General features: G+C 42.5%; 4 protein-coding genes and 2 non-coding genes across 8 annotated transcripts; 2 read left to right on the top strand and 4 right to left on the bottom strand.

Annotated features, from left to right (window-relative positions):
- Positions 1–254: 254 nt before the first annotated feature.
- LOC104424439 (rRNA 2'-O-methyltransferase fibrillarin 2) lies at positions 255–4,742 on the bottom strand. The gene is made up of 7 exons (XM_010036865.3): positions 4,587–4,742; positions 3,866–4,170; positions 3,414–3,509; positions 3,245–3,322; positions 2,965–3,141; positions 923–991; positions 255–599 (listed from the first exon to the last, which is right to left on the bottom strand). The coding sequence occupies exons 1-7, from the start codon at positions 4,603–4,605 to the stop codon at positions 417–419; spliced, it is 927 nt and encodes a 308-aa protein (XP_010035167.1). The 5' UTR covers positions 4,606–4,742; the 3' UTR covers positions 255–416.
- On the bottom strand, positions 1,970–2,042 carry LOC120290077. Its single transcript, XR_005547951.1, has one exon. It is a non-coding gene; the product is annotated as a small nucleolar RNA snoR60 (small nucleolar RNA).
- Positions 2,357–2,428, bottom strand: LOC120290078. The gene has a single exon (XR_005547952.1). It is a non-coding gene; the product is annotated as a small nucleolar RNA snoR60 (small nucleolar RNA).
- A 3,702-nt stretch (positions 4,743–8,444) lies between the features above and the next one.
- Positions 8,445–11,763, bottom strand: LOC104424438 (30S ribosomal protein S9, mitochondrial). The gene is made up of 4 exons (XM_010036864.3): positions 11,154–11,763; positions 10,216–10,656; positions 9,455–9,535; positions 8,445–8,835 (listed from the first exon to the last, which is right to left on the bottom strand). Exons 1-4 carry the CDS (start codon positions 11,713–11,715, stop codon positions 8,744–8,746), a joined length of 1,176 nt encoding a protein of 391 aa, XP_010035166.1. The 5' UTR covers positions 11,716–11,763; the 3' UTR covers positions 8,445–8,743.
- Positions 11,764–13,487: 1,724 nt separating this feature from the next.
- LOC104424437 (protein SRC2 homolog) lies at positions 13,488–14,868 on the top strand. Its single transcript, XM_010036863.3, has one exon. The coding sequence runs from the start codon at positions 13,768–13,770 to the stop codon at positions 14,668–14,670; it is 903 nt and encodes a 300-aa protein (XP_010035165.2). The 5' UTR covers positions 13,488–13,767; the 3' UTR covers positions 14,671–14,868.
- A 5,583-nt stretch (positions 14,869–20,451) lies between these two features.
- On the top strand, positions 20,452–22,571 carry LOC104424436 (uncharacterized protein DDB_G0290685-like). Of its 3 annotated transcripts, none has more exons than XM_039304267.1 (2): positions 20,452–21,874; positions 21,962–22,571. In XM_039304267.1, the coding sequence occupies exons 1-2, from the start codon at positions 20,611–20,613 to the stop codon at positions 22,378–22,380; spliced, it is 1,683 nt and encodes a 560-aa protein (XP_039160201.1). In that variant the 5' UTR covers positions 20,452–20,610; the 3' UTR covers positions 22,381–22,571. The 3 variants fall into 3 exon arrangements, with proteins under 3 accessions (XP_039160201.1, XP_010035164.2, XP_010035163.2); XM_010036862.3 differs by having other exon boundaries at positions 20,454–21,210; positions 21,436–22,571; XM_010036861.3 differs by having other exon boundaries at positions 20,455–22,571.
- The last annotated feature ends 3,855 nt before the right edge of the window (positions 22,572–26,426 follow it).

Genomic DNA, 26,426 nt, shown 5'->3' with positions numbered 1-26,426 from the left:
ATAACCTCAAAAGTGAAGAACCGACAGTCTTAAATGGTTTGATAACACAAATGATTCCTAAAGTCTAAAAACCATATTGAATATTCACCTATATTTTAGAGACCGCATCAGATCAATAAAAAATCTGGAAAAAATATTATGAATTGAGTTAAAGTTTAAATTACGAAACCCAAGCCCCCTTGACAAATGTTTTAAGAAGTACATCGTCATCTCAGACATCTATACGTGAAAACTACGAACCGAATTACTGGCCCTTAAGGTGGAAAAATCCGAAGGCATTTCATAATATTGGTCTATTACAAGAGGTCACCCAAAATCTTGAAAACATTGGAGTTCCAACCTAAGAAAGAGATACAAAGTGCACCCTGAGAAACTAAGCGATAGGAGATTGAACTACTAAGGCAGTCCGAGACTTCTTATGATGCAGGAGCAGCTTTCTGTTTCTTTGGCAGGCGATAGGCGCCAACGACACAAGCATGGTCTCGCTCAAAGGGCTCGAGAGTAACTTGCTCAAAAGGCTTGAACTGCTCCGCCTGCAGCTTCTTCACTTCCTGGGAAAAAACAATCTCGGCCGGAACAGTGGAATCGATACAGTTTGCCTGCAAAAACAAACACAACCCAAAGGAATTGATTATACCTCTTCTCATCAAAGCGATATTTCTAGCGTTTCTTCCTTCCAAGTGGATTTGTTCTCCACCCTCCCTCAATTATGAGGAAATCATTTCTGATGCCACAACTTGTGTCCTAGACTTGCAAAAGCTTGCACCAGCTACTTGTTTTAATATTATAGGAATTACAAATCAAGTGATTTAAGAAATAGAAGTGTGGCCAACAGTCTTCTAATCCAACAAGCTATATCTCAAGAAAATAATGACAGAATGACCATGTGAGCATCTTTCTAGAGAAAGGGAGAGAGAGATACCTTAATTGAGATGACAAAGTGACCTCCAGTCTTGAGAAAATATGATGCATTTAAAGCCAAAATTCTTGCCTGAGATATAAAAAGAAATCATTGAACATCACATATTAAAAAAAGACAGCTTATGGTGAAGCCCTTCAAACAGAGAGAAAGGATATCCAAAAAACAGATCATAGAACTAGCATTTCTCTCCCTCTGACGTATAATGAACACACTTCATTATCTAGAGCTTAAGTCTCGTGCAATAAGAGCTTCTACAAGCCATGCATTTGCTTTGGTAGTTAGTACTTCATAGATAAACAGTCCAATGCAGAAAGACTGCTGTGAATATAATTACGACAACTTTTATTATAAGTACAAACAAAAAGACATTCAGTTGATCAGAGAGCAGATAAAGTGCATCTAACACCACATCATATTAAGTCATGCCATTGCAGGCACACTAAATCAAAATTAAGAATAAGGGCATGAGCAATCTGACAAGACATGAGAATTTATAATTTAGCATATGCTTGAGTAATTATTAAGTTACCCCAGACTAATGCCTTGAAAGGCAACATAATGAACACGATTGTGCTATATTTGGCCAGGACAGGGTAACTTTATCAACCAAGCTTAGAATAGAAGTACCCTGAATCAACAATTGGTTAAAGGGACAACTACATGAATAAGGACCTAAACTGGACTTCCAAATTTTTGAAGCCACATACTGTAGTTGCTGATGGTAATGTCAAATAGTAATATACGCTAATTGAATGGCAAACCCAATTTTCTAAATCCTTATGCTTCATACATAACAGAAACAATTTGAAAGGTTATAAACCCTGCATGACAAACTTGGGAATGCATCACCCAAACTGTCTTGAGAAAGGGAATCTGAGTTTTTCATAAAATATAATAATGCAGTACAGGGAATAGGCATGGAATTTACTGGCCTGAAGGCATGTGATAATCTTCTCTTTAAAGGGAAAAAGAAAAAAAAAATCAAAAAGTTAATCAAATTTGAACTAAAGAAAACAAAAAGAACATGTAGTGAGCCAAAATCAGATATGCATCAGAAAACTCGATTTTGCATCAACCATGCTGTCTTGAAGGGGAATCCGAGTTAACTCTTCATGTGCAAAGGCATCCCTCACGGTGAAACACCACAATTAAAGAATCTGACAGTGTACGCTTAACATAGCAATGAAGAAAACTGTAGACATAGTAGTATAGATATATATCAAATGAAAGATAAATAAAAAAACCAAGAAAGTAATTTCTGTGAATCCAAGTTTTTCATCAAAGGTGGTACAGGGAATAGGCATGGAGTTTACTGGCCCAAAGGCATGTGAAATACTTGTCTTTAAGGGAAAGAAAAGAAAAGAAAAACACAAACAGAAAATAAAATTTGAACTAAAGCAAACACGAGATTATGGAATTAGCCAAAATCAGATATGCATCAGAAAACTCGATTTTGCATCATCCATGCTGTCTGAAGGGGAATCCGAGTTAATTCTTCATGTGCATAAGTTTCCCTCTTGGTGAAACACCTCAATAAGAGAATCCAATAGCTTACACTTAACGTCGCGGTGAAGAAAAATGTACTTATACACTAGTATAAATATATATCAAACAAAAGATAAATCAGAAAACCAAGAAGGTAATTTCCAAACAAGAGGTCATCAAAGAAGCCTCACAAACACATAAGAAAACCCAACCAAAAAAAAAAAGAAAACACATGAGCAAAGAAAAGAAAATCCATCACATGAATTGAAGCTGAGAAAGGTAAAGCACAGGCTGCAAAGAAATGCATTGATTTTTGTTATCAGAGATAATTCACGGAATCTGCTTCAAAAGAATAAAAGGCAACAAATCTTTCAAAAAAATAAGAAAGATCCAAATAGAGATATAACTTGCAAAAGCACATAAACAAAACCATGCGGTAAGTCAAACAGAAATAAAGGTAGGATGCATGAATAAATTCCTGCACCTACACTTCAGTGAGGAAGACTTTCATAAGAATAAATTCCATTCCTTTCATAGGTAAAGACAATAGTCAATACCTGATCTGGTTGAGCAACATCAGAAAATATTACATCCACCATTCCAACCAGCATACGGTACTTGGCTGGGTGCCTAGCATCTTCAATGATTGGAATAATGTTGGTTCTCTTCTTCGCCATGTTGACTAAATCCCTCCCACTTCGATGGGAGAACTCCACAGCATACACCACTCCTGTCTGCCAAAAGGAACGCAAGAGAACAAGTCAGTCATCTGGTCATTTCATAAGAGAATCATCCTTCCAAAACAAAGAAAAAAAAAAGAAAAAAGAAAGGACCTACAGGGCCAACAATGTCAGAAACATGAGATACTGTGGTCCCGGAAGCAGCTCCCAGATAGAGAACCCGAGCACCAGGTTTCTGAATTTGAAAAAAAATGAATCATTATCAGTGATACGGAAGAAGGTGCACATCATAGATACACTAGAGAATAAGGAAAAGAGATGCTTACAATCCATATCTCATCAACTCCACCAAGAATGGCGGCTGCAAGCTTTGATCGGAAGGGGTTCCAAACTCTATATTCCACTTTAGTTCCATCTTCATTCTAACAAGAGTTAAAAGAAAAAGTAACAAAGCTTAGTAATATTTCTAGCTCACTGAAAAAAGGAATCCTACATATTTAAAATGAGAATGATAATCTAAGAAAGTAAAGGAGGCCAACACAACATTATTAATCGCCTCAACTCAGAAAGATCTGAACACTAGAAAATCGCATATGCAAAACTAGAGTTTACTAGTAGAAATCTTTGTACTCAACAGCCAACAAAGCTTACTAATATTTTTTTCAATATCTGTTTTGAGATGAATCAGGAGTTTATCAGTTCTAATATTTGGAAACCGATTAAATCAGTAGAAGATGCCTAGCCATCACTAGCAAGTTGAATAAAAAGACATATTCACCTGCACAGAGACTCTCTTCTCGTTATAGACAGCCTCTCCAGGGACCATATTCTTTGTAACGAGAGCATCTTCTTTGCCTTTAGCAATGAACACCCCCTCATGTCTATGAGGCTCAACCACAACTCTGCTTCCACCTTTCATCCCGCCTCTGCCACCACCACGTCCTCTTCCGCCACCACGGCCACCACCACGTCCACCGCCACGGCCCATCATCCTGTCACCGCCACCTCTTCCACCTCCACCTCTACCTCTCCCTCTCCCTCCATCACCCCTGCCGCCCCTAAATCCTCCACCGCCGCCGCGACCTGCAAAGAACGAACCAGACCATTCGTCAAATACCATATAAGGCCTCTGAATAAAAGTGAAAAATAGCACATCTAAGGCTCAAATATAGCACAGGAAGCAGCATAAAAACAATCACCCACGAGCGCAAATCAACAGAAAATCTCAAAAAAGACAACCCAGCTCATCCCCAAGGAGAAAACATTAACCTCACATAAATTTCTACAGTACACCGACAGAAACTAACCCAAAAATCGAAACTTGGTATCATCCTCAGTCGCAGAAACAGCTCAAAAACCGACCCATGATTCTCAAATGAAACCAGTACCCCAAAAAAAGAAAAAGAAAAAGAAGAGCACGCATCGACCACCCAGAACCCAGCCAAGTTCCCTCCATTCCCCAGACAATGTCAACAAGAAGGACGAGGCCAAGGCATTACCTCTCTGTGGCGGCCTCATCTTGGTGGTGGCTAACGAGGCTGAGGAGGGTTGCTGGTTTCAGGCTGAGAGAGCTTCGCCGAGGAAGAGAGCAGCTGGACGAGACTCAAAGTTGCAGCTCGAGAGGCATTTTATTGGGGTAGAGGAGGAGGAGGAGGAGGAGGTTTAGGGTTTTAGGGGAGGCGACGCAGCCGCGCTTGTTGGGAGTTTGGGTTTGGGTTGCTCTGTGGGCCTGGGGAGGGGAAAGCCCAATTACGGCCCAAAATGAAAAAAAAAAAAAGCACAGGAACGTTTCTTTCTTTGGTCGCGACACCGAGAACCTAAAGTTGGATGCGTCCCTTTGGGCGGAAGCAGGAATCCTTCGCAAACGTACCGAAACCTTCTCTTGCACTGACCCGCTTTGGCCCCATTTTTAAGCAAAAACACTAATTCCCTTTGTTTGGAAAAAAAAATATTTTTCAAGAGATTATTTTCCTCATTTTCCAGCATTGAATTTACTTAGGAAAATTAGTCAATGGAAAATCTATACTTATATTCAGAAAAATGATTTTTTTTTAATTCGAAAATCATTTTCAAAATGTGACTAGATATTAACTTTTGCACCCAAAATTCCATGTTAGAAAATGATAATCCCAATGCCTAGCTTCCAGGACCAAGTCTTTGATGCTAGGGCTCGGCCCCGATCCCACTAGGGTACTAAGGCCCACATCCATCAAGGTCGGGGGTGAACCCCAATGCCCATGCTTGATGTCCCAGCCCCCGGGTCTAGGTCCACAAAGGTCGAGCCAAGGATCCCAGTACTTTAGCTTAGTCCCCAACACCTAGGCTCAAGTTGGAAAAGGCATGCCCAAGATCCCCAACACTAAAGCTTTTATCCCTAGCACTTGGGCTCGAGTCCACAAAAGCCATACCTCAATTCTTTGTGCTTGAACTTGGGTCCCTTGTGCTGAATCTATCAAGGCAAGGTATGGGGACTTGATGCATGTGCCTAGTCCATTGAGCCTAGCTTGGGACCCAAGTGCTTACACTTAGGTCCATCAAGGTCGAGCCAGGTATCCCAGTGCTCGAAACTCCTATCTATAAAGGTGGGGCCTAGGACAAGGTGCTCGTGCCCCTTTCCTTGGTGCTCAGACTGAGGTCCACTAGGGCCAAACCCAAGACTTTAGTGCCCATATATAATTCCTTGATTGCTCATACACAAGTTCTTAGCATCTAATAAAATATGTATTTTTAAGAAAATCAAATAAGATTTTCCATACCAAAGTTGGAAAGTGTGGAAAATATTTTTCAGTTTATTTTGAGATTTTTTTATAAAACATTTTAATCATTTATAAATGGAATGACCATGTTGGTCATTTTTAGGTTCCATACCAAATGTCATAAAGATCATTTGTAAATAGAATTATAATTAACAATTTGAAGGAATTAACAAAAGATAGATTCAATAGTTTCATATTCAACTATAGAAAAAGTAACTTTTAATATAATAGAGTCGAAGAGACCCTTAAGGTAATGGAGACAATTTAACTAGGGATAAGTACACTAATGGTGCCAAAAGTTGTGTACGGCGCTCACTTTGTGCCAAAAGTTTCCGTCGGATCACTTAAGTGCCAAAAAATTTGAAAACGCTCACTTTGGTGCCAACTCGACGAAATTGGCCGGAAATCCGACGTGGCCTTTTTTATTAATTTTTACGCCGACGTGGCTCGTCGGAGAGCGAGTCAAGCATCCAAACACCAAAACGACGCCGTTTGGTGTCTCCCCCAATTCAAAACCCTAATCTCCGGCTGTCGCCGTCCTCGACGGTCCTTGCGCTCGGCGGCCACGGCTTCAACCCCGACCTCGACCCCAACCGCGACGATGGCCACTCAACGGTAGCGGCTCCGACCTCGACCCCGACCCCGACCCCGACGATGGCCACTCGGCGGCCGTAGCTCCGACCTTGACCTCGACCCCCATCGCGACGATGGCCACTCGATGGCCGCGGCTCAAACCTCGACCTCGACCCCGATGATGGCCACTCGACGGCCGTAGCTTCGACCCCGACCTCGACCCCAACCTCGATGATGGCCACTCGGTGGCCGTAGCTTCAACCCCGACGACGGCCACGGCTTCGACCTCGCCGAAACCCTAATTTCTTCCCCATGTGAGCTAAACGGCGTCGTTTCCATGAAGCCATCCACGTAGGACGGCAAAACGACGTCATTTTCTTAAGGAGGACCGAAAACAACGTCATTTAAAGGCTTATCAATTTTTTTTTTTAAAAAAAATCATTTTGGCAGGAATCTTTCGCCGGTGGCACCAAAGTGAGCGTTTTTCCTCCGATTTGGCACTTAAGTGATCCGACAAACTTTTGGCACCAAAGTGAGCGCCGTACACAACTTTTGGCACCATTAGTGTACTTATCCCATTTAACTATCAATGAAATTGTTTGATAACCATTTGTAATCTCCCTTTGTTACTTCCGAATACCATTTTTGTTAGGAAAATTGTCCAAAAGGTCATAAACCTATTACATTTTTGTTAATTCAATAATAAATCTTTTAATTTTGTTAATTGAGTTTTAAACATTTTCACATTTTGCCAATTGAGTTTATATGGCTAATTTTGGCAAAAATTGCTAACATGTATGTCGACTATGTTACGTGGCATGGTCAATGTTAACGTAAACAAATTTTAATAGTATTTAAATACATTTTTTTGATTTTTTAATTATTTTATTTTATTTTCCTTTTTTTACTTTTTTTCTTTTTTCCTTTTTCTTTTTGGTGAGGACCACCCTTGCCAACTGCAAGCAAGGGATGCTCGGGCCTAGGCTAGCGAGGCAACCCTTGCCCTTACCCAAGGCCATTAAAGATGAAACTTGGTGATGGATGGCAAAGGGAAGAAGGGGAAAAGGAAAATAATAAATAAAAGAAAAATAAAAAAAAAAAAAAATTTCTAAAAATATATTATCAAAAATTATTCACGTCAATATCGATTATGTCCCGTAAAACCATTAGGGTCAACGCCAACCATTTCAACCTAAATTGATTGAATGGACTTAATTGACAAAATGTGAAAATATTTATGACTCAATTGATACAATTAAAATGTTTATGATTGAATTGATAAAAATATAATAAATTTAATATATTTCGGATAATTTCTGTTTTTATCTCCCTTTTCTACTCTTTACAAAACTATCGCCACGTAAAACAATGAAGTAATTTTAGCATATAAGTTTGGATCCAAATAAGTCATTTGCATTTTTCCCTATCATCGGGTCCCTCCACTCGTGAAGTAACCGCCCACTTCTTCTTCGTATCTATAGTTTTATTTATTTAATTAATTTCTGCATATTTGTTCGATCTTGCAGAGAAGAGAAGCGCGTCCCCACCAGCAATATAATGTAACAATGAATTTTTCTTCCAATCATCCATCGTCATACTTACCAATATCTTTCAAATAAAATAAAATATTTTTTTCACCTTAAATTTACACATGGTAACTATTGTCATGAATCGCGCTTGGATTGCTAGTATCTGTTACAAGAAAGTTGTTTGGAAACTAGTTGCTTAGTTAGTACATACTGTACCGGCACCACTTGGTCAGAATTTGAGGCTCCTGTATGAGCTGTTTTTAACACCTGTGGATACGTAGAAATAAGGACATCTGTTTGAACTTAGGGCATTTGAGCCCATGTCGTTTTTTATTTATGCAACTTGTCACATTACATCAAAGTTCAACCCTACAGCATCCGACAACGACACAATCCACGGACCCTAGCAACCTGCCATGGAGACATCAAACAGAGGTTACTTCTGATAATTCGTCAGTGACGAGTACCGGCGAGTACCGGTTATTTCATCAAGCAGCCAGGAGAAGCACATCATCCGCGAATTCATCATAGATTCTCAGTGTTCTTCCTGAATCGGTCGATACAGAAAACAGCCCAAGCAAGCAGATACAAGCTTTCTCACAATGACACTACCTTCCAAGTAAATTAACAATCCGCATCGCTCTCGTGCCCAGTGGCCAAGCTTGTATGGGGTACACGCGCTACATACAAAAAATTCCTAGCATACAATGAATCTCTAACATGTTATTATGCAGCCGCAAAACTATAAGTTGTGCTTGAAGCCAATGGTGTGCAGAGAAAACAGGGTTTCTTTTCCGGTCACCGCTTGACCCACTGGAAGCTCTTCCTTGCTTTTGCTTTGCCCGGTTTTTTCCTTTCCACCACACGTGGATCCCTCGTCAAGAAACCAACTGTCAACGAGACATAACACTTCTATAAGTTGAAGGTCACACTGAGATGCCAACCAAGGTCTCAAAGCCAAACATTTGATAGGGAAAGGAAAGGGAATATTATGCCCCTTCCCCAGGAGCTCAATGCAGTGCGCTAATATTATTCAAGAACAAACCACAGGTAAATCAAGAGGATTTCTATAGTATATGTTGTCTGCTGACTAAATTTAAATACCAGCTAACCCAAGGTTGAAGGTAGTCATTGTTTTTATTACCTTATCTTGATTATTATTTTTTTTTTTTTTTCTGTTGCTGGATATCACTTTACCTTTGGTTTTCTACACAATTTTATGGCAGTTCTGAGAGAAGTTCTCTACTACATTTTCCTCGGTATCTCTCGATTTATGTAAATGAAATGAAAAAGAAAAAGGCCTAATGCACTTTAACTCGCATTAGCAAAAGTTTAATGACCAACAAGGAAGTTTTTGATACAAAATCAATAGGGTCTTGGGTGCTGTTTCGATGAACAAAAATGAGGTTAAAATATACACTCCATTCGACCTTTTCTTAAACAACAAATATCTTAAGAAAGAAAACATGGTGTGGTAATAGAATCTCATGATAATTAGACCTATCTTACCAGATCTAAGAGCAGGACGTAAACCAGGCTCCCAATTTTGCAAAGCCCTGCTGATGCCCAATTGAATCGCTCCAACTTGACCTGCCATCAGATGAAGTTTAGTATTCCTACTTACAAACTCCATTTCAGAAGGACCAGAGATATATCCAACAGTACGAAAAGACAAGGCCTCTTCGTTAAAGAGGAAAATTCCCATTCTCGGCCCCAAACAACTACCTATGATAAACCTATTAATTCAGCCATATCCACCCTAACCCTCTCCATCCAGAAATAAATTAGAAAGTCACAATTCACAACAAATATAGAACCATTGTGACTGCACCCAAAAAAGCCAGTTCCTACTTTTTAGTTGGTAAAATAAAAAATAAAAAATACTAAGGCGTTAGATATGTGCTAATGAAGCATGAGTTATAACAAGATGGAAGAGGCAATTCGGAAAACAAAACTCAACCAGCTAGTGCGATAATATCCATATCAGTTAGACATATCAGCCAGCCTTCCATAGGTTAGTTCACTTAGGCAAGCCTATTTGTCTTAATATCAGCCTTATATGCTCAGAAATCACAATAATCGCAACAAAATGACAATACATAAAGAGTTGAAAGAAAATAGTAGAAAATGCTAGTAATGGATGCACAGACACCACAAATTATAATAAATTCAATCAGCCAAGTATCCTGAGCTTAAACTGCTCTATATGACACAAATGAATAACTGCAAAAACAAGAGCTTTCACAGTTCAGAGCAACAATAGAACTCACCCGAGACACCACCTCCTTTCACGGTACAGCTGACATCCCAGAGGCCCAAAGTCTTTGTCTCGGAGAAAGGTCGAAGTAAAGCAGCTCGATGGTCGAGCATTGGGAAATAGACATCAAGTTCTTTTTCATTCACCATGAATTTGCCTTCACCAGGTTGAACCCACACGCGTGCTATGCTGCACTTCCTTCTTCCTGTTCCATAAGCCCTTCCCTTGTCGTCTACTTGTCTCACTCTTGCCTTGGCGACTTCCTCCTGCTTCAAGCGCTCTATTTCTGCTCTTGTGGATTTTCTCGTGTTCTTCTCATAACGCATGTCTTCGATTTCCCTCAAAGGGGGCAAGCCTTCAATTCCTTCGAAGTCCTTGAGAGCAAGCAAACTGTCCAGCATGGCATCTGTGATTCCAGATGCTGCAATAAGGTCGCCAAACGCACGATTTGGACCTACGATGCAAGAATGCACAAATTAAGATTAATACCATGATGAATAAAGCGAACTATACAAGAACAACTAACTATTAAGGCTGCACATCTACAAGAGGTGAAATAAGAGGCCGTATTTCAAGAATAAAACAAACTTCTGGCGTTTCTTCCCGCTCAGATGAAGCACTGCTCAACTCTGGAAATTCATTTGCATTCACGGAAGCCCATGGAGAAACCAATAGGCTAATAGCATAGACCACAGAGAAAACGAATACAACTACACTAACCACGAGTATCAAATCACTCGAATTTTCAGGTGCACAGCTCTAAAATAGGACTCGGAGACGACACCATCAAGCTTGCGACAACGTTAATTACGAGAGAACACAATGCCGAAAAGAAGATGGCTTTCTCAGAAAAATTAATCCCGACGATAAATATTGTAATAATGCACAAATGGTGCCAAGACAAAGGAGCAAAAATGTGTAAGGAGCACACTGATCGCTAAAATTGGGAACCTTTGAGTACTGTGGTGAGTTCTTGTTCTTCTTTCTCGAGCTTCATCTTCTCCTCCTCGCTCCTCTCACTCTTCACAACATCAGCTCCCCGAACCGCATCATCGCCAAAAGCCTGCGCACCTTCCCCAATATCGAATAAGCCGTCGTCTTTCCCTTCGTCCGCCAAGTTCCACGGCCTATATCCCTCGGCCGTGAGCCATCCATCGTCTTCTCCGACGCCCTTCTCTCCGGCTCCCCCCTCCTTCACCCACGAATCCTCCTCGCCGACGCCGCCGCCGCCGCCGCCGCCGCCGTCGAAGAATCCCGCGGCCTTGCCGGATTCGTCCGAGAAGAGGCGGTCGAACTTCGCGTCGCCGTCGCCGGAGAGCTTCCAGGGATCGGAGAGCGCGGGATCTCGGGGGCCGCCGCCGCCATCGCCGTCGCCGCGATCGGCGGAGAAGCGCCGGAGGAGGGAGGATAAGCGGGCGGGGTTCGGCGGCGGAGGGGGGCCGGAGCGGAGCCTCGCGGTGGCGATCGAGAGGAGAGAGAGGTTGGACGGTCTGGTGAGGAAGCGAGCGAGCATTTTCGGTGGGAGTACAGAGCGAGAGAGCGCTACAGAAGAGAGAGAGTGCGCGCGTGTAACTGAGTAGGGTTTTAGGAATGGAAGGAGAGAGAGAGGCGGGGAGAAACGGGTCGACCCGGATTCGAAATCGGTTCGGGTCGGAGCTCCCGGAGATGATGGGTTCGGGTTCGGGATCGTGATATGAGGCCCGAGAAGCCCGGTCCAATGTGGAGACATGACCACTGCGCTTGGGAACAGCTTTGCAAAGCCCTTTGGGCCTCTACAGGCCCTTAACCGGATGCTAGTGCGTTTGACATTTATTTTTTTGGGAGTCCATTTTCCAAATGCTAGCATTCCCAAGGCCTTTACAAGGCCTTTAGCTCCAAGGCTCCCTCCCACTTGCTTTGGCATTCTGGCTTTCTCAGCATGCAACAAATCCAAATTAATTGAATTTTATAAATTTCCAATCCTATCCTCACTCACTAGTCATAATTTCATATTTACTCTTTTTAACATAAAAACCCTCAGATCTATCTCTCTCTTCTCTCACCTCTCTTCGCTCGTGCGCTCACTCTCATCATTCACCTTGCATCTCAGTTGGGGATATCGCTTGCCTAGTTGCCACTGGCCGCCTTGTTGATGGTTGTTGTCAATCACCTGATTCTGTTGTAGAGAGGCTCGTTGAGGTCATGCAATCCCGACGTCAATGCGCTAGGGGTGATGACCTCGTAGTACTCCCTTGGGCTCCAAAATAATCCATAGAAATCTTCATCCCAAATCCAACAACCATGGAAGCTTTGGATAAATGGAATGTCACATTCATGAAACACCCGAAGCACAAGCAGAAGCACAAGTTCTATTGCAACGGCTTCTTCTCTCTTCGCAACTCCATTGGTGAGGTACTTTCGCTTTCACTATTAATCTTTTCCATTGATGTCGAGCTCAACTCGATTGGCAATTTAGTTAACTTTCATTGAGCTTGGATATGATTCAATTTCATTGGCTATTCTATGTCAAAACCGCCATGGCCATTGATTTGTTATCGTTTTTCTTGGGAAAGAGGAAGTTGAGAGTGGCAAAGATTATTTCCTATAAGATTGTCATATTGCCTTGTTCCTCTAGTTGGATTGTATTGAACTCTGTTGGTACATTAAGCACTTATTTAGTCATAATTTTGCTGTTTTTGCTCTTTTTCTTTTTCTTTTTATTAATTGTAAGAGCATGTTGTCTAGAATTCTGGATCCATTCAATGACAAGGTATACTAGATTTCATAGTTTGATTGTTATCTGGTGTCAATGACATGTTGGTTATTCATTTGTGGCATTTGTACGATCTTTTATTGTCATATCCAATACTTGTTCTCTCTGAGGGCTACATCGAATGGAAATTTGCTACGGAGCTTATTTCGTGTGACTTTGCATTTTAAATTTCGCTCAAACCTTTTATCTTTCTAGTTATTTGACCTCGGGTGCAAACATTTGATTTGTATTGGTGGACGTGACTCAGAACTCGTCAGCAGTTTACTAGTTGTTAACTAGTGTCGTTCGCAAGCGAGGAGGTTTCAACGCGGTGACAACGCGGTAAGGTGGAGTTTCGAGTCGGATGAGTTCCCAAACTTCTCCATATGAAAGAAAACCCTAACTTGAGCCCATGGAATCGAATTAAAAATAAGCTAAGTCAAGATAAATTAGTCAAATCAAACATCAACCGGCAGGCCCGCCGGCAAGCATGACGCTTCGCGTAGCACGCATCTGGCCAACACTCATGCAGGCAGGCAGGGGGCAGGGCAGGCCACGATTCTGCGCGAAACTCCGCTTGGACCTTCCCCATACAATAACGTCATCGATTTTCACGTTCTTCTTCTTCTCCATCTCTCTCTTTCCCCAGTTAAACACTCCCCAATCTCAGTCAACCCGATCAGCTCTGTGCATGTTTGCTTAGTCGCTAAGCTCTCCCCGTCGCGCAGCTCCTTTTAAATCTGCCCAATTCCTGGCAGAGATCTCGGCTACTCTTCCATCATCCCCCATCGCGTCGATCGCCACAGAATTTGATTTCGAGAATCGCCAAGACGAATGGCTTCCTCGCGCTACCAGGTCGAGGTGACCCTCATCGCGGCCAAGGACCTCAAGAACGTCAACTGGCGCCACGGCCCTCTCCGGCCTTACGCCGTCGTCTGGGCCGACCCCAACCAGAAATGCTCCACCCGTGCCGACGCCGAAGGCGAGTCCTTCCCCGTCTGGGACCAGACCCTCCTCATCCCCTTGCCCCCGGGAACCGCCGTCGACGACGTCACGCTGCACGTCGACGTCGTCCACGCCGGCACCGAGGACGGCACCAAGCCGCTGATCGGTTCGGCCCGGCTCAGGCTGCGCGATGTCCTCGACGACGACGACGGGTACGGCGGCGCCAAGAAGCGGAGCCTCCACCTGAAGCGGCCCTCGGGCAGGCCCCACGGGAAGGTCGACGTCAAGGTCGCGGTGAAGGAGACGCGCTACAGGGCGCCTCCCACCGCCTATGGGGTCCCGCCGCCGCAGGCGAGCAGGGAATACGCTGCTCCGCCGGCATACGCTGCTCCGCCGGCGTACGCTGCTCCGCCGGCATACGCCGCTCCGCCGGCATACGGGTCGGGATACGGCAACCCGTATGCGTCGCCGCAGCAGCCTCAGTACGAGCGGCGGGATCCATACTATACGGCGGCTCCGCCGGCTGGGTACCCGAGCTACGGTGGGACGTCGTACGACCAAGCGCCGCCGAGCTACGGGCAGGAGGAGAAGAAGAAGAGCAAGTTCGGGGGGATGGGGACCGGATTGGCCGTAGGTGCCGTCGCGGGGGTCCTGGGTGGGATCGCGCTGACCGAGGGGGCTGAGTACATGGAGAACAAGATCGCCGACGACGCGGCGGAGAAGGCTGAAGACAATCTCGCCTACCGAGACGACGGCGACGACTACCAGGACGACGGCGACGACTACTATTAGTCACCCACTATCGTTTGTCTCGATTGGTGTTTTCCGATTATCGTCTGTATTATGGGACGAATTGTATCGTCTCTTGATCTTTCTCTATGTCAATTTGTCTGATTTCTACTCCGAATGTCAATAATGTGGATCCAAAACGAGGGCGAATCAAGCATTAAAAGCGTTTTTAAATTAAGTTTGGAGCACATTATCGTTCAATCATTGCGTACGGCAGAGTTAATAATTGAGTAATTAGCATAAATTACTTAGAGATCTGGTGAACCATTTGCTTGAAATATATTATATATCATCAAAGATAAGATTAAGTGCAAATTTAGTTATTTAAATTTTAGCACCTGTGCAATTTGATTTTCTAACTTTCATTTTGTGCAATCAAGTCTTCTAAATTTTTGGATTTGTGCAATTTTATTTTTTTGCCAACCAAGTACTTTGTTTACCGATTAAAACTAATAATGTCAACTTTGAACATATTTTTTCTTTTGCTATTTTTTATGCTTGTTTTCTGCTCATTTAGCACGAGATTAGCATCGCTTGTCTTTTTTTGGCACTTAAGCAGTTGCCACGTAACTACTGAGATTTCGCCAGGGCCACTCTTCCAATATAGAAGGGAGAGGTGAGGAGTTCAACTCCCCACTTTCTCAAGGAATGTTGAGGTGGGGATGATTTCGTTTCAGGAGTGGGTTTCGACTCCCACGTGCTGCAATGAGGTAAGGCAAAAGTTTGAGAGTAAGAGTAGCATAGGCATAGAGTAAGATCGACAAAAAAAAAAAAAAAAAAAAACAGTTGCCACGTCATTAACTCATTTCAACAAATTAGTAAAAAATAAAAAAAATTAAATTGCACAAATTCAAAAAGTTAAGAGGAATCACTAAAACAAAGCAAAAGTTGGAGGACGGAATCTCACAAACGCTAAAACTTTAAAGGATTAAACGTGCACCCAACCCTTGAAAAATCGAATAGTTTCGTGAGGCCAAAAGGAAAACTTAAACAAACAGTAAATAAAATATGGTAAGCAATACAAAATAAAACTTGCGAAAATGAAGGTGGGTTGGGTCCCTCAAGTTTAATAGACAAGCTTTTCCTATAGAGCGCCTAAACATTCATGCTTTATGTGGCTGGTGAAATGATGATGCATAACAATTATGGGTTAACAATAAGAATGATTTGAGATGGACTATTTGATGCAAAATGAGTGAGACAAGCTTATATGTGTTCGCGGGAATTATTCTATCAAAAAGTTTAAATATCATGTAATACAAAACAAAACGGTGAAATTACTGTTGCGAGGAGGAGAAGGTAGCTGGGGATGGGACGTACGAAATCGTTAAATCTTTTTTTTTTTCTTTAGATGAAGATGGGGCAAACATAAATGAAAATGTAGAGCCACAAAAAGCTCAAAAGGCTTGAGGGCGATATAGGGCCTGTTTAGTTCAGTTTTTAGGGAATGCATTTGCAGAAATGCAAATACTTTTGGGTAAATGGGGTTTTCCAAAATACAAATATCGTTTGGTAAAATTTGCATTGAGAAACAATTTTCGCCAAAATACTGTTTGGTAAAATTTAAATTTGTAATTAACTTTTATTAAATTAAAAAAACAAAAATATGTTTATATTTTTATATAAAATTTTTATATAAAAAATATAAACATAAAATATATATAAAAATAGATATGTTTATATAAATATATATTTATATAAAAGCAATCGGAGAAAAAAATAGATATGTTTATATCTATATAAAATATATAAAATATATATAAATATATATTATATTTTTTTTAAAATATATATTTATTAAACATAAAATATAAAAAATAGATATGTTTATATTTTTATATAAAAAATAAACATAAAATATATGTTTATATATTTATACTTGGACCGCCCGAATAAAAAATATGTTTATGTTTATACCGGACCGCCTGAATAAAAAATATGTTTATATATTTTATATAAACATATTTTTATATAAACATAAAATATATATAAAAATAGATATGTTTATATTTTTATATAAAAATATAAACATATCTATTTTTATATAAATATATTTATTTTTATATTTATTTTTATTCAGGCGGTAGATTGACTTCTCCACACCGGAGAAATGAAGAAATGAACAATACTAGAAGTTTAGAAATGAACAATACTAGAAGTTGCATATACAACTTGCCAAAGGACCTCAAGAGCGGAAACTTCTTAGACCAATCCAAATTGGTCGATTTGGTTTGATCCCAAGGGCAACTCTCCGATTCTCGATTCCAAGGATGGAGTTACCCAAATAAGACCAAAATCAATCATTTTTAAAAATTTTAAATTTATTACTTAAAAATAATTTTAAAAATAATTTTAAATTTTAAGTATTAAGAATTTTCTCAATGCTATTGAGATGCAAATGACAAAAAGTCAAGAAAGGCACGCTTTGGTTGAAGTATGGCTTAATAGCTTTTATGCACAACTTCTTTTATAATCTTCACGTGCTTATTCAATGTGGGACTTTCCACATTCACATGGAATGCTAGACACAACAATAGAGATAAGTTAAGAGTCTCACATTGAAGGCCTTTTTTTTTTTTTTTTGGTCAGTTCACATTGAAGGCGTTTGCACGGAAGGCTAGATACCACAAAGAGACCAGAAAGACAAGTCATACACCAATAGTCTTACATTGAATACACACGCAAAGACCGTAGTTGTGCATAAAAACCAAGTGATGCTCTAACCAAAACATGCTATTCTTGGCATTTTGGCTAAGATGAAGTATAATATTTGTTTAAGTGTGTCAAGTTCATGCAATTTTCATAGCATTTTGATCTTTTTGTGGGTGAAGAATAAATGATTAATTTTAAAGGAGAGGGGAAATCGATTTATCACCGATTTCAATGGATCAATTGGGAACTAGACCAATGGACTGGTTTGGTTCTCAGTTCCATGACTAGTCAGTTCGATTTCTGATCCTAGAAATGAGGAATCAGTTGTACTAGCTCAATTTCCGATTTCTAGATGGGATCGGACCAGATTAGGAACCGATCACCTCTATGCAACATTGTCTGCTCAACGACACAGAATAGTACAGCTCCCTACACAATAAAAGCTCACTAAAATCCAGACATAATGCGAACACGAAGCAGAAGATCCTAAAATAGACCTAGCAGCCGAACAAATTCACGCTGAAACGAAATCGCGAAAATCAGTATATTACAGAGGACAGATTTCGACATTACCAAGGAGCATAGAATTCGACGAGAGCTCCCCTATCTTGGCCGACTTCCTTTTCGAAATTCTCCTCCATCAATACGACAACGTCGTCGGCGAAAACTGACACTAACGGCAACGCTAGAGCAGTGGCTTCGATCCGGATCTGAGAACTCGCCATTATTTTTTACTGTGCCTGAGTTTTGCTCTGTGATTTCCCTTTGTCTTAATCTTGAAGACGACCGAGGGAGAGAGAACTTATAATGTCAGCGTATTTTAGAGAAATATTGTCGGTTTGAGGTAACCCATTGAGGAGCAAATTATGTTCAGATCGAGGCCCTCTTGCGAGTGTACAAATTATTTATAAGAATACATGTTAACACAATATTTGAAAGTAAAGTACTAGGTAAGATTTGGTGTGCTCCTGGATTTTGGAATCTCCTCTCCTGATGCCAGTTGTACCATCTTCCTCTTCTCCATGACGTTGCGGAAGTAACATGTATCAATTCGTATATTGATGAATTCTGCAGATGATGAACAAGAAATACACATATAGATTACCATATTTTTCAAGCACATTACCTAACAACGAAACAGTTTGTACTGCATGTTGGGCCAGCCACTCTTGCTATCTGTAGATCTTGCTGTCCAAAATGGTTGTTCTTGGATTCAGTTATAGGGCTATTTGTGATTTGCATCCACTTTTTTGGCTTTTTCACATGTCATCTAATAGTTTTATCATACAGTTTCCTTGATATTTGATTGAATAACTTATGATGGTAGAAAATATACGTTGAGGTTCACCGACCGAGCTGATAGCTAGATTGTTTATAAATAATCCATACAGCAAAATTCTATTCTAAAGAGATAGTTCACGAGATTATTCTAATATATATAATAGAATGTTGAATACAAATGTAAAATATTGAGATGAATTACAAAACGGAAGCCACATTTCCATATTCAAAGTGTATCACTAACGTCAAAAGCTTAAGCCGCAGTCAAACCAAACCAAACCAAAAACACAGCTGTGATCTTGTCCTCTTGGTTTAGTACCGGAATTTACTCAGTTGGCCCACTGTGACCGTTTGCAAGTGCCGTATAAGAGCAGATATCGTTTCCAAATGTCTTGTTTTTTTGTTCCGCCATGATGTTTTTGCCTGGTGTTCCGTAAATTCCATTAGCATTGATGAAAGTCCCATATTCTTGCTGTCAATTGACAAGTCACATGTCTCGAACGACGTGTTTCTTTGCAATGTGCACCCTATATTTTTTTTCTTTTCAGAAATAAAAAGTCGCGGTTCTTACCTTGACCTGCACACGCCAGGGATTTGCTATACTAGCAAGTTAGCTGTGCCCGATGCAAGCAATCATCACGTCAAATCGTCCTCAGATGTGGCTGAATTGATGAGAATCAGCTTAAATAACCGGGCTCTAGGTGCCCCAGCTTTTAATGAAAGAAGCAGCAGATCTCATTGGTTGTTCCTTCTTTGTTTTAAGTGCCTCTGTATTTGCTTTGCTGAGCTTGAAATCTAATCACGACGGCTTCCCTGCTTTAGTCATGCACATGCGTTGTTCTAAGTATGCGTGTACAACAAAAGAAGAGAGGCCGTAATGTTAAATCAAGTCTCCATCCGATTGACCTTGCTGGAAGTGAAAGGCTGGATAACTCGGCAACAAGGGAAGATACGTTCGAAGAGACCCAGTTCATAAATAAATCCCTTTCAGCTCTCGGAATATAGTTTTTCGCTCTTGCACAGAGACACTTCCATACGCCATACAGAAGTAGTAAATTGACACAACTTCTCCAAAGTTCTCTAGTTACTTCACTTTATGTAATATAATCTTATGAGTGTTTCGCAATTTAGATTTATCATTCCCCCATATAGACCTACCGGGTGGATGGGAGGTTGGAGAAAGATGGGTATATGTCAATGTATAAGGATGAGGGAACTAAAGCATTTTTCATGATTTCTTTTCCCCACACTACTAATGTTTCTTTTCTCCAATCTTTCCTTGCTTAGGTGGTCGAGCAAAGACTCTCATGTTGGATTCATACGATACGACAATGACTACATTAAATTTGGCTCAAAGGGCATTCGGTGTTGGCTGGGGCGAGCTGAGAGCAAACTAGATGAGAGCAATCTTGAGGAACAAGTATTGTCTAGAGTTGTTATCAAGTTGATTTTGTAGTTTGTTCTCTCACCTAAAGATGAATAGGCCCCTCAAATTAGATAAAAATAAATCAGATATCTAATGACCATATTAAAGTCAATAAATCATTTGTGTCGTTATCCTTTTGCGCAAGCTTTCTTTCTCAGTTAGCTTACCTCAATACAAATATTTGATTTGTATTGTATTATCGGACATGACTCAATATTTATCAATTGTGAGCGTCGTTTTCAAGCAATAAAATTTCAACATGGTTAGGTGGAGTTCCGAATCACATGAATTTCCCACTTCTATAAGGGAAAAACCCCAACTCGAGTCCATAGAATTGAATTAAAAATAAGCTAACCAGATAAATTAATCAAATCAAATATAGACGGGCAAGCTAGGTGGGCGCTTCACGTAGCACTCAACAGAAAAAAAACGAGAACGCACACTCTCTCTCTTCCCCCAGTTAAACACTCCCCAATCTCAGTCAACGGATCAGCTCCGGGCATGTTTGCTAAGCCGTTGAGCTCTCCCGTCGTGCAGCCCGACTCGTCCAAAGGAATTTGATTTCGAGAATCGCCTAAGATCGAATGGCCTCCTCGCGCTACCAGGTGGAGGTGACCCTCATCGGGGCCAAGGACCTCGAGAACGTCGACAGCCGCCACGGCCCTCTCCGGCCATACGCCGTCGTCTGGGCCGACCCCAACCAGAAACGCCCCACCCGTGTCGACCCCGAAGGCGACTCCTTCCCCGTCTGGGACCAGACCCTCCCCATCCCCTTGCCCCCGGGAGCCGCCGTTGACGATGTCATGCTGCACGTCCACATCGTCCACGCCAGCTCGGAGGATGGCATCAGGCCGCTGATCGGTTCGGCCCAGCTGAGGCTGCGCGATGTCCTCGACGACGACAACGGATATGGCGGCGCCAAGAGGTGGAGCCTCCAGCTGAAGCGGCCTTCGGGCAGGCCCCACGGGAAGGTCGACATCAAGGTCGCGGTGAGGGAGACGCGCTACAGGGCGCCTCCCACTGCCTATGGGGTCCGGCCGCCGCAGGCGAGCAGGGAGTACGCTGCTACGCCGGCATACGGATCGGCATACACCGCTCCGCCGGCATACCGGTCGGCAGACAGCAAACCGTATGCATCGCCGCAGCAGCCTCAGTATGAGCGGCGGGATCCATACTATCCGAAGGCTCCGCCGGAGGTCGACATCAAGGTCGCGGTGAGGGAGACGCGCTACAGGCCGCCTCCCACTGCCTATGGGGTCCCGCGGCCGCAGGCGAGCAGGGAGTACGCTGCTACGCCGGCATACGGGTCGGCATACACCGCTCCGCCGGCATACCGGTCGGCATACAGCAAACCGTATGCATCGCCGCAGCAGCCTCAGTATGAGCGGCGGGATCCATACTATCCGAAGGCTCCGCCGGCTGGGTACCCGAGCTACGGTGGGACGTCGTACGACCAAGCGCCGTCGAGCTACGGGCAGGAGGGCAAGAAGAAGAAGAGCAAGTTCGGGGGGATGGGGACGGGATTGGCCGTGGGTGGGCTCGCGGGGGTGTTGGGTGGGCTCGCGCTGGCCGAGGTAGCTGAGTATGTGGAGAACAAGATTACCAACCACGCGGCGGAGAAGGCCGAGGACGATCTCGCCTACCAAGACGACGGTGACGGCGACTACTACCAAGATGACGGCGATGACTATCAAGAAGATGGCGGCGATGGCAACGACTATCAATATGACGGCAACAACGATGGCCAAGACTATCAAGACAGCGGTGGCGGCGGCGACGGCAATTACTACCAGTACGGTGGCGACTATGGCCAAGACTATGGTGACGGCAATGACTATCAAAACCATGGTGACAATGGCGATGATGGCCAAGTTTACGTTGATGGCAATGACTATCAAGACGACAGCGGCGACGGCAATGACTATCAAAACCATGGTGGCAATGGCGATGATGCCCAAGTTTACGGTGATGGTGATGACTATCAAGACGACGGCGGCGACGGCAATGACTATCAAAACCATGGTGGCAATGGCGATGATGCCCAAGTTTACGGTGATGGTGAGGACTATCAAGACGGCAGCCACGGCAATGACTATCAAAACCATGGTGGCGATGGTGATGATGGCCAAGTTTACGGCGATGGCGATGACTATCAAGAAGGCGGCCACGGCAATGACTATCAAAACCATGGTGGCAATGGTGAAGATGGCCAAGTTTACGGCATTGGCGATGACTATCAAGACAACGATGGCGACGGCAACGACTACCAATACGACGGCAACGATGGCCAAGACTACGGTGACGGCGATGGCGACGGGGAAGACTCTCAAGATGACCGCGACGACTACTATTAGCCACTCACTATTGTTTGTCTCGATAGGTGCTTCCGATTTTCATCTGTATCATGGGATGAATTATATCGTCTCTTGATCTTTCTCTATGTCAACTTTTGCTTTTACTCCCAATGTCAAAATGGATCCACAACGAGGGACGAATCAAGCATTAAAAGCGTTTTAAATTAATTTTGGAGCACATCATCGTTCAATCATTGCGTGTTATAGAGCTTAATAATTGAGTAATTAGCATAGATTACTTAGAAATCTGGTGAAAAAGTGTAGACCATTTGCTTGATATATATCATATATATCATTAAATTTTAGCATTTGTGCAATTTGATTTACTAACTTTCATTTCACGATAAAGTCTTCAAACCTTTTGGATTTGTCCAATTCGGTATCCCCTAATTCTTTTTTTTTGTTCAATCAAGTACTTTATTTATCCATTAAAACCAATATCATCAAATGAGGACATTTTTTTTGTCCTTCTATTTTTCCTGTTTGTTTCCTGCTCGTTTAACATGAGATTAGCATCGCTCGTCATTTTCTGCCACATAAGCAGTGCCACGTCGTTTACTCATTTGACAACTTAGTTAAAGTGGTTGACTTAAGGATATGATTATACTACTTTGATAAAGCTAGATAATTTAGTTGCACGAAATAAACTTAGAAAACCAAATGGCACGAATTCAAAAAGTTAGAGAGGGTATCTCACAAACGCTAAAACTTAAAGGATTAAACATGCATTTTAACCCTCGAAATAATAGAAAAGTTTCGTGAGGCCAAGAGGAAACATTCCAAAAAAGAGAGTAAACGGTACAAAATAAAACTTGCGGAAACGAAGGGAGAAAAGTCCCTCAAGTTTATCAATTTATATTTATAGTATATAGTTAACATCGACTGAAATGGGCCGTTCTACATGATAGGTGGAGGAGAAGGAGGCCCATTACATGTCAACGTTTATGAATTTTTCTTATATATGTACGTAATCCGGTACGTTGCAAGAAATGATTAATTTGAATAGACGGGAATGTTCTTCTTTTTTCTTTCTGTTTTTTTTTTAAGAGTGACTAGACATTTGTGCTTGATGTGGCCGGTGAAATGATGATACATAACAATTATTGATTAACATTAATTTGACGTGAAATGAATGAGATAGTTTATATTTGTTCATAAGTCCTAGGGTGCATTTGGGACTTACTTTGAAAATGAGCTTTGGGCACCTAAAGGCCTATTGGAAATACTGGATGTTTGGGAAAGGTTTTACAAACCCCATTAGGGGAAGGTTAAAAGCCCAATATTGGTCTTGGGGTGCCTTGAGCTTTTAGCCTTCAAGAAAGGCTTGCGAAACACTGTTCATCTTATTCGTTGAGGCAGATGTTCGGGTTACGCAAGGTCACGAAGGGTCGATGATGAAGTAGAGAGAGGTTGGCAACAGTCACAGTGACCCAGGCGACGGTCACTAGTGGGTCACGCGATCTCCAATGGTATTTGAGCCGCACAACCCTTGTTGAGACTCTCGCCTAAGGTTGCTGGGGTCACGCGACCCCCGGCGCAACGGCCCTCATTGAAGGTCTCGCCTAGGTCTTGCGATCCCTAGCGAGATTGTCGCCTAAGGTCGCGTGACCACCACAGGTAGCCCTTGGGCCGCACAACCTCAGGCGAGGGTCTCGTCGGGGGTCAAAAGACCCAGGCGAGACCTTTAGCGAGGGTTGCTGCGCCAGGGGTCGCACGACCCCAGCCAAGACCTCACCAAGGTCGTCGACCATAGGTGAGCTTGCTGAGGCCGTGCGGCCTTAGGCAAGGGTCTCGCTTATGGTTGGCGACGTCGGCAAGGGTCTCAGCCAGCGTCGCGCAACCCTTGCCGGGGGTCACCCGACTGTAGGCAACCCTCACCAAGGCCGCGCGACCTTAGGCGAGGGTCTTGCCTGGGTCGTCGACAATCGCTCGACCCTAGGTGGCCCTCGTTGGTGGTCTCCGGAGGCCGCTTGAGGTTCGGCAACCTCAGACGATGGACGCCGGTGGCCACTACCCTTCACTAATCAGGTTTTGTTTTTTTTTAATAATAAAGATATTTGTAAAGATAACTTATCCAAACACTATTTTACATAAAGGTATTTCACAAGGGACTTTTAGGTTACGATTTACCAAACGCAATTTGGGGATGGGACTTTTACAAAATTATTGGATCACGTTCAACAAATGTGATGTGATGTGATTTTTTGTCTTTTTTTTTTTTTTTTTTTTTGTTTATGATTTTTTTGATTGGTAAGATGGTTTCATTCATCAAGATGAAGATTGAGCAAACATAAATGAAGCTCCGGAGCAAAGAAGAGCCCAAAGGGCTTAAGGTGGTTATAAATTCCTATTTGGAGGAAGGACTTTTCTTCTTCGGCGTTAGTAACCCAATCGGCCACCTTATTTACTTCTCGATCACATAGACTAGGGGTGTGCAAAATACCCGGGAACCGCCCGGACCGCCCGGAACCGGACCAGAACCGCCCGGAACCGGCGGTTCTTGAGGGAACCGGTCCGGTTCCCGGTTCCAATTTTGAGAACCGGTGGGTATTGGTCCGGTTCTCGGTTCCATGGGCGGATCCACCCACCCGCCCACCCGGACTGGACCGGAACCTTTTTAATATTAAAAAAAAAAATTACTAAAAGAAACCCTAAATCTCATCTCACTCCCTTCGTCTTCGGCTCCTAATCCTATCACCATTTCACTGCGTTTACTTCTCCCGCCATCCACATCTCCACGTACTTAAATTTGGTTTTTCTTTTTTTGGCTTGCTTTGATGTCACGTAGTCATTCTATGTTGAAAATTAAATTATTTTGTGTCAAGATTGGTTCCATGGATCCACCCGGGAACCGGATCGGCCGGTTCTCTGGTGGATCCATGCAATAAACGGTGGATCCCGGTTCCAATTTTTCGGAACCGGTCTTTAGCGAGCGGTTCCGGTTCTAGGTCGGGAACCGCCCGCCCGGACCATGCACACCCCTAACATAGACTCTATAATCTGGAAAAAGCCTTAGAAGAACCTTGGCCTTTTTGATAAGTATGCTCACTTTTAATTGTGATTGATTTGTGCCTGAAATGCTTGATCTGATTCCAGTTCATCATTCTCTTCGGCTCGAGCTTGGAAGTACAATAGGGCTTCCAGTAGTGCCATTGCTTCCGTTTGAGGTGCAGAGGAGGTCCTTACTGTTCGTGCGAGGCCATCTACGAGGAGACCAGCATTGTTCAGAGACACACAAGCTGTGGCGACTGCCTTATTCGTTCCTCCTAGGTAATCCCCTCTATACTGAGCTTAAAAAAAAAGGCCCTTTTTTGGTGGCCTCCAGCTTCAATCGAACTCCATGGGACACCCTAGCTGACGCTCTGCTCATCGTTTAGCTCCCGCTGTCCATCTTGTGATGTTTGAATAAGTAGTTATAGCCAATTCCTTAAGCTTCCTCGGGTTCGCTCTTTTGCTGTCTAGACACAACATTGTTCCTCTCCTTCCAGATTTGCCAAATGATAACTAAGAGGTGTGTAGAAGGTAAATGTGCCATTCCTCAATTATTGACAACTCGGTTCGGGAAGTTGACATTTAGAGTTGGATCGGACCAAATTTTCAATGTCTAGGGGCAGAGTGGGGGGCTGCTGGTGGCCCTAGTCACATAGAGGATCTATTATATGATGCATTTGGTTCAACATTTCTAATAGGTTTTCAGCCTCTAAAGCCCCTCGGGAAGTTGACATTTAGAGTTGGACCAGACCAAATTTTCAATGTCTAGGGGCAGAGTGGGGGGCTGCTGGTGGCCCAAGTCACATAGAGGATCTATTATATGATGCATTTGGTTCAACATTTCTAATTGCTAAACTGTTTGACAACTATTTTGAAATAACTTTCAAGTGAATAGACTTTTGTTTTCCCAAAACTATCATCACTTATTCTTCAAATTTCTAATTTTGCCCTCATTATTATTTTTTAAATACCAAAATAATGCTTAAAAAAATCAAGATTATATAAATGCTAAAAAAAATTAAATATCTTTTGGTCTTTTTAAAAAATATTTATAT

Source organism: Eucalyptus grandis, chromosome 11 (genome assembly GCF_016545825.1).
Source record: "Eucalyptus grandis isolate ANBG69807.140 chromosome 11, ASM1654582v1, whole genome shotgun sequence".
NCBI classification, from domain to species: Eukaryota; Viridiplantae; Streptophyta; class Magnoliopsida; order Myrtales; family Myrtaceae; genus Eucalyptus; species Eucalyptus grandis.
The sequence above is the reverse complement of the archived record's forward strand: the minus strand, read 5'-3'. Positions and strand labels throughout refer to the sequence as shown.

Excerpts from the sequence above, each read along its gene's own strand:
- LOC104424437 (XM_010036863.3), top strand. The coding sequence starts at position 13,768 with ATGGCTTCCTCGCGCTACCAGGTCGAGGTGACCCTCATCGCGGCCAAG.
- LOC104424438 (XM_010036864.3), bottom strand. The coding sequence starts at position 11,715 with ATGCTCGCTCGCTTCCTCACCAGACCGTCCAACCTCTCTCTCCTCTCG. Across the intron at positions 10,657-11,153 it reads ACTCACCACAGTACTCAAAG|GTCCAAATCGTGCGTTTGGC; the intron begins GTTCCCAATTTT and ends CTTGCATCGTAG. Across the intron at positions 9,536-10,215 it reads GAAAGGAGGTGGTGTCTCGG|GTCAAGTTGGAGCGATTCAA; the intron begins GTGAGTTCTATT and ends ATCTGATGGCAG.
- LOC104424436 (XM_010036861.3), top strand. The coding sequence starts at position 20,611 with ATGGCCTCCTCGCGCTACCAGGTGGAGGTGACCCTCATCGGGGCCAAG.
- LOC104424439 (XM_010036865.3), bottom strand. Across the intron at positions 3,323-3,413 it reads GAGTTGATGAGATATGGATT|AAACCTGGTGCTCGGGTTCT; the intron begins GTAAGCATCTCT and ends TTTCAAATTCAG. Across the intron at positions 3,142-3,244 it reads TTTCTGACATTGTTGGCCCT|ACAGGAGTGGTGTATGCTGT; the intron begins GTAGGTCCTTTC and ends TCCTTTTGGCAG.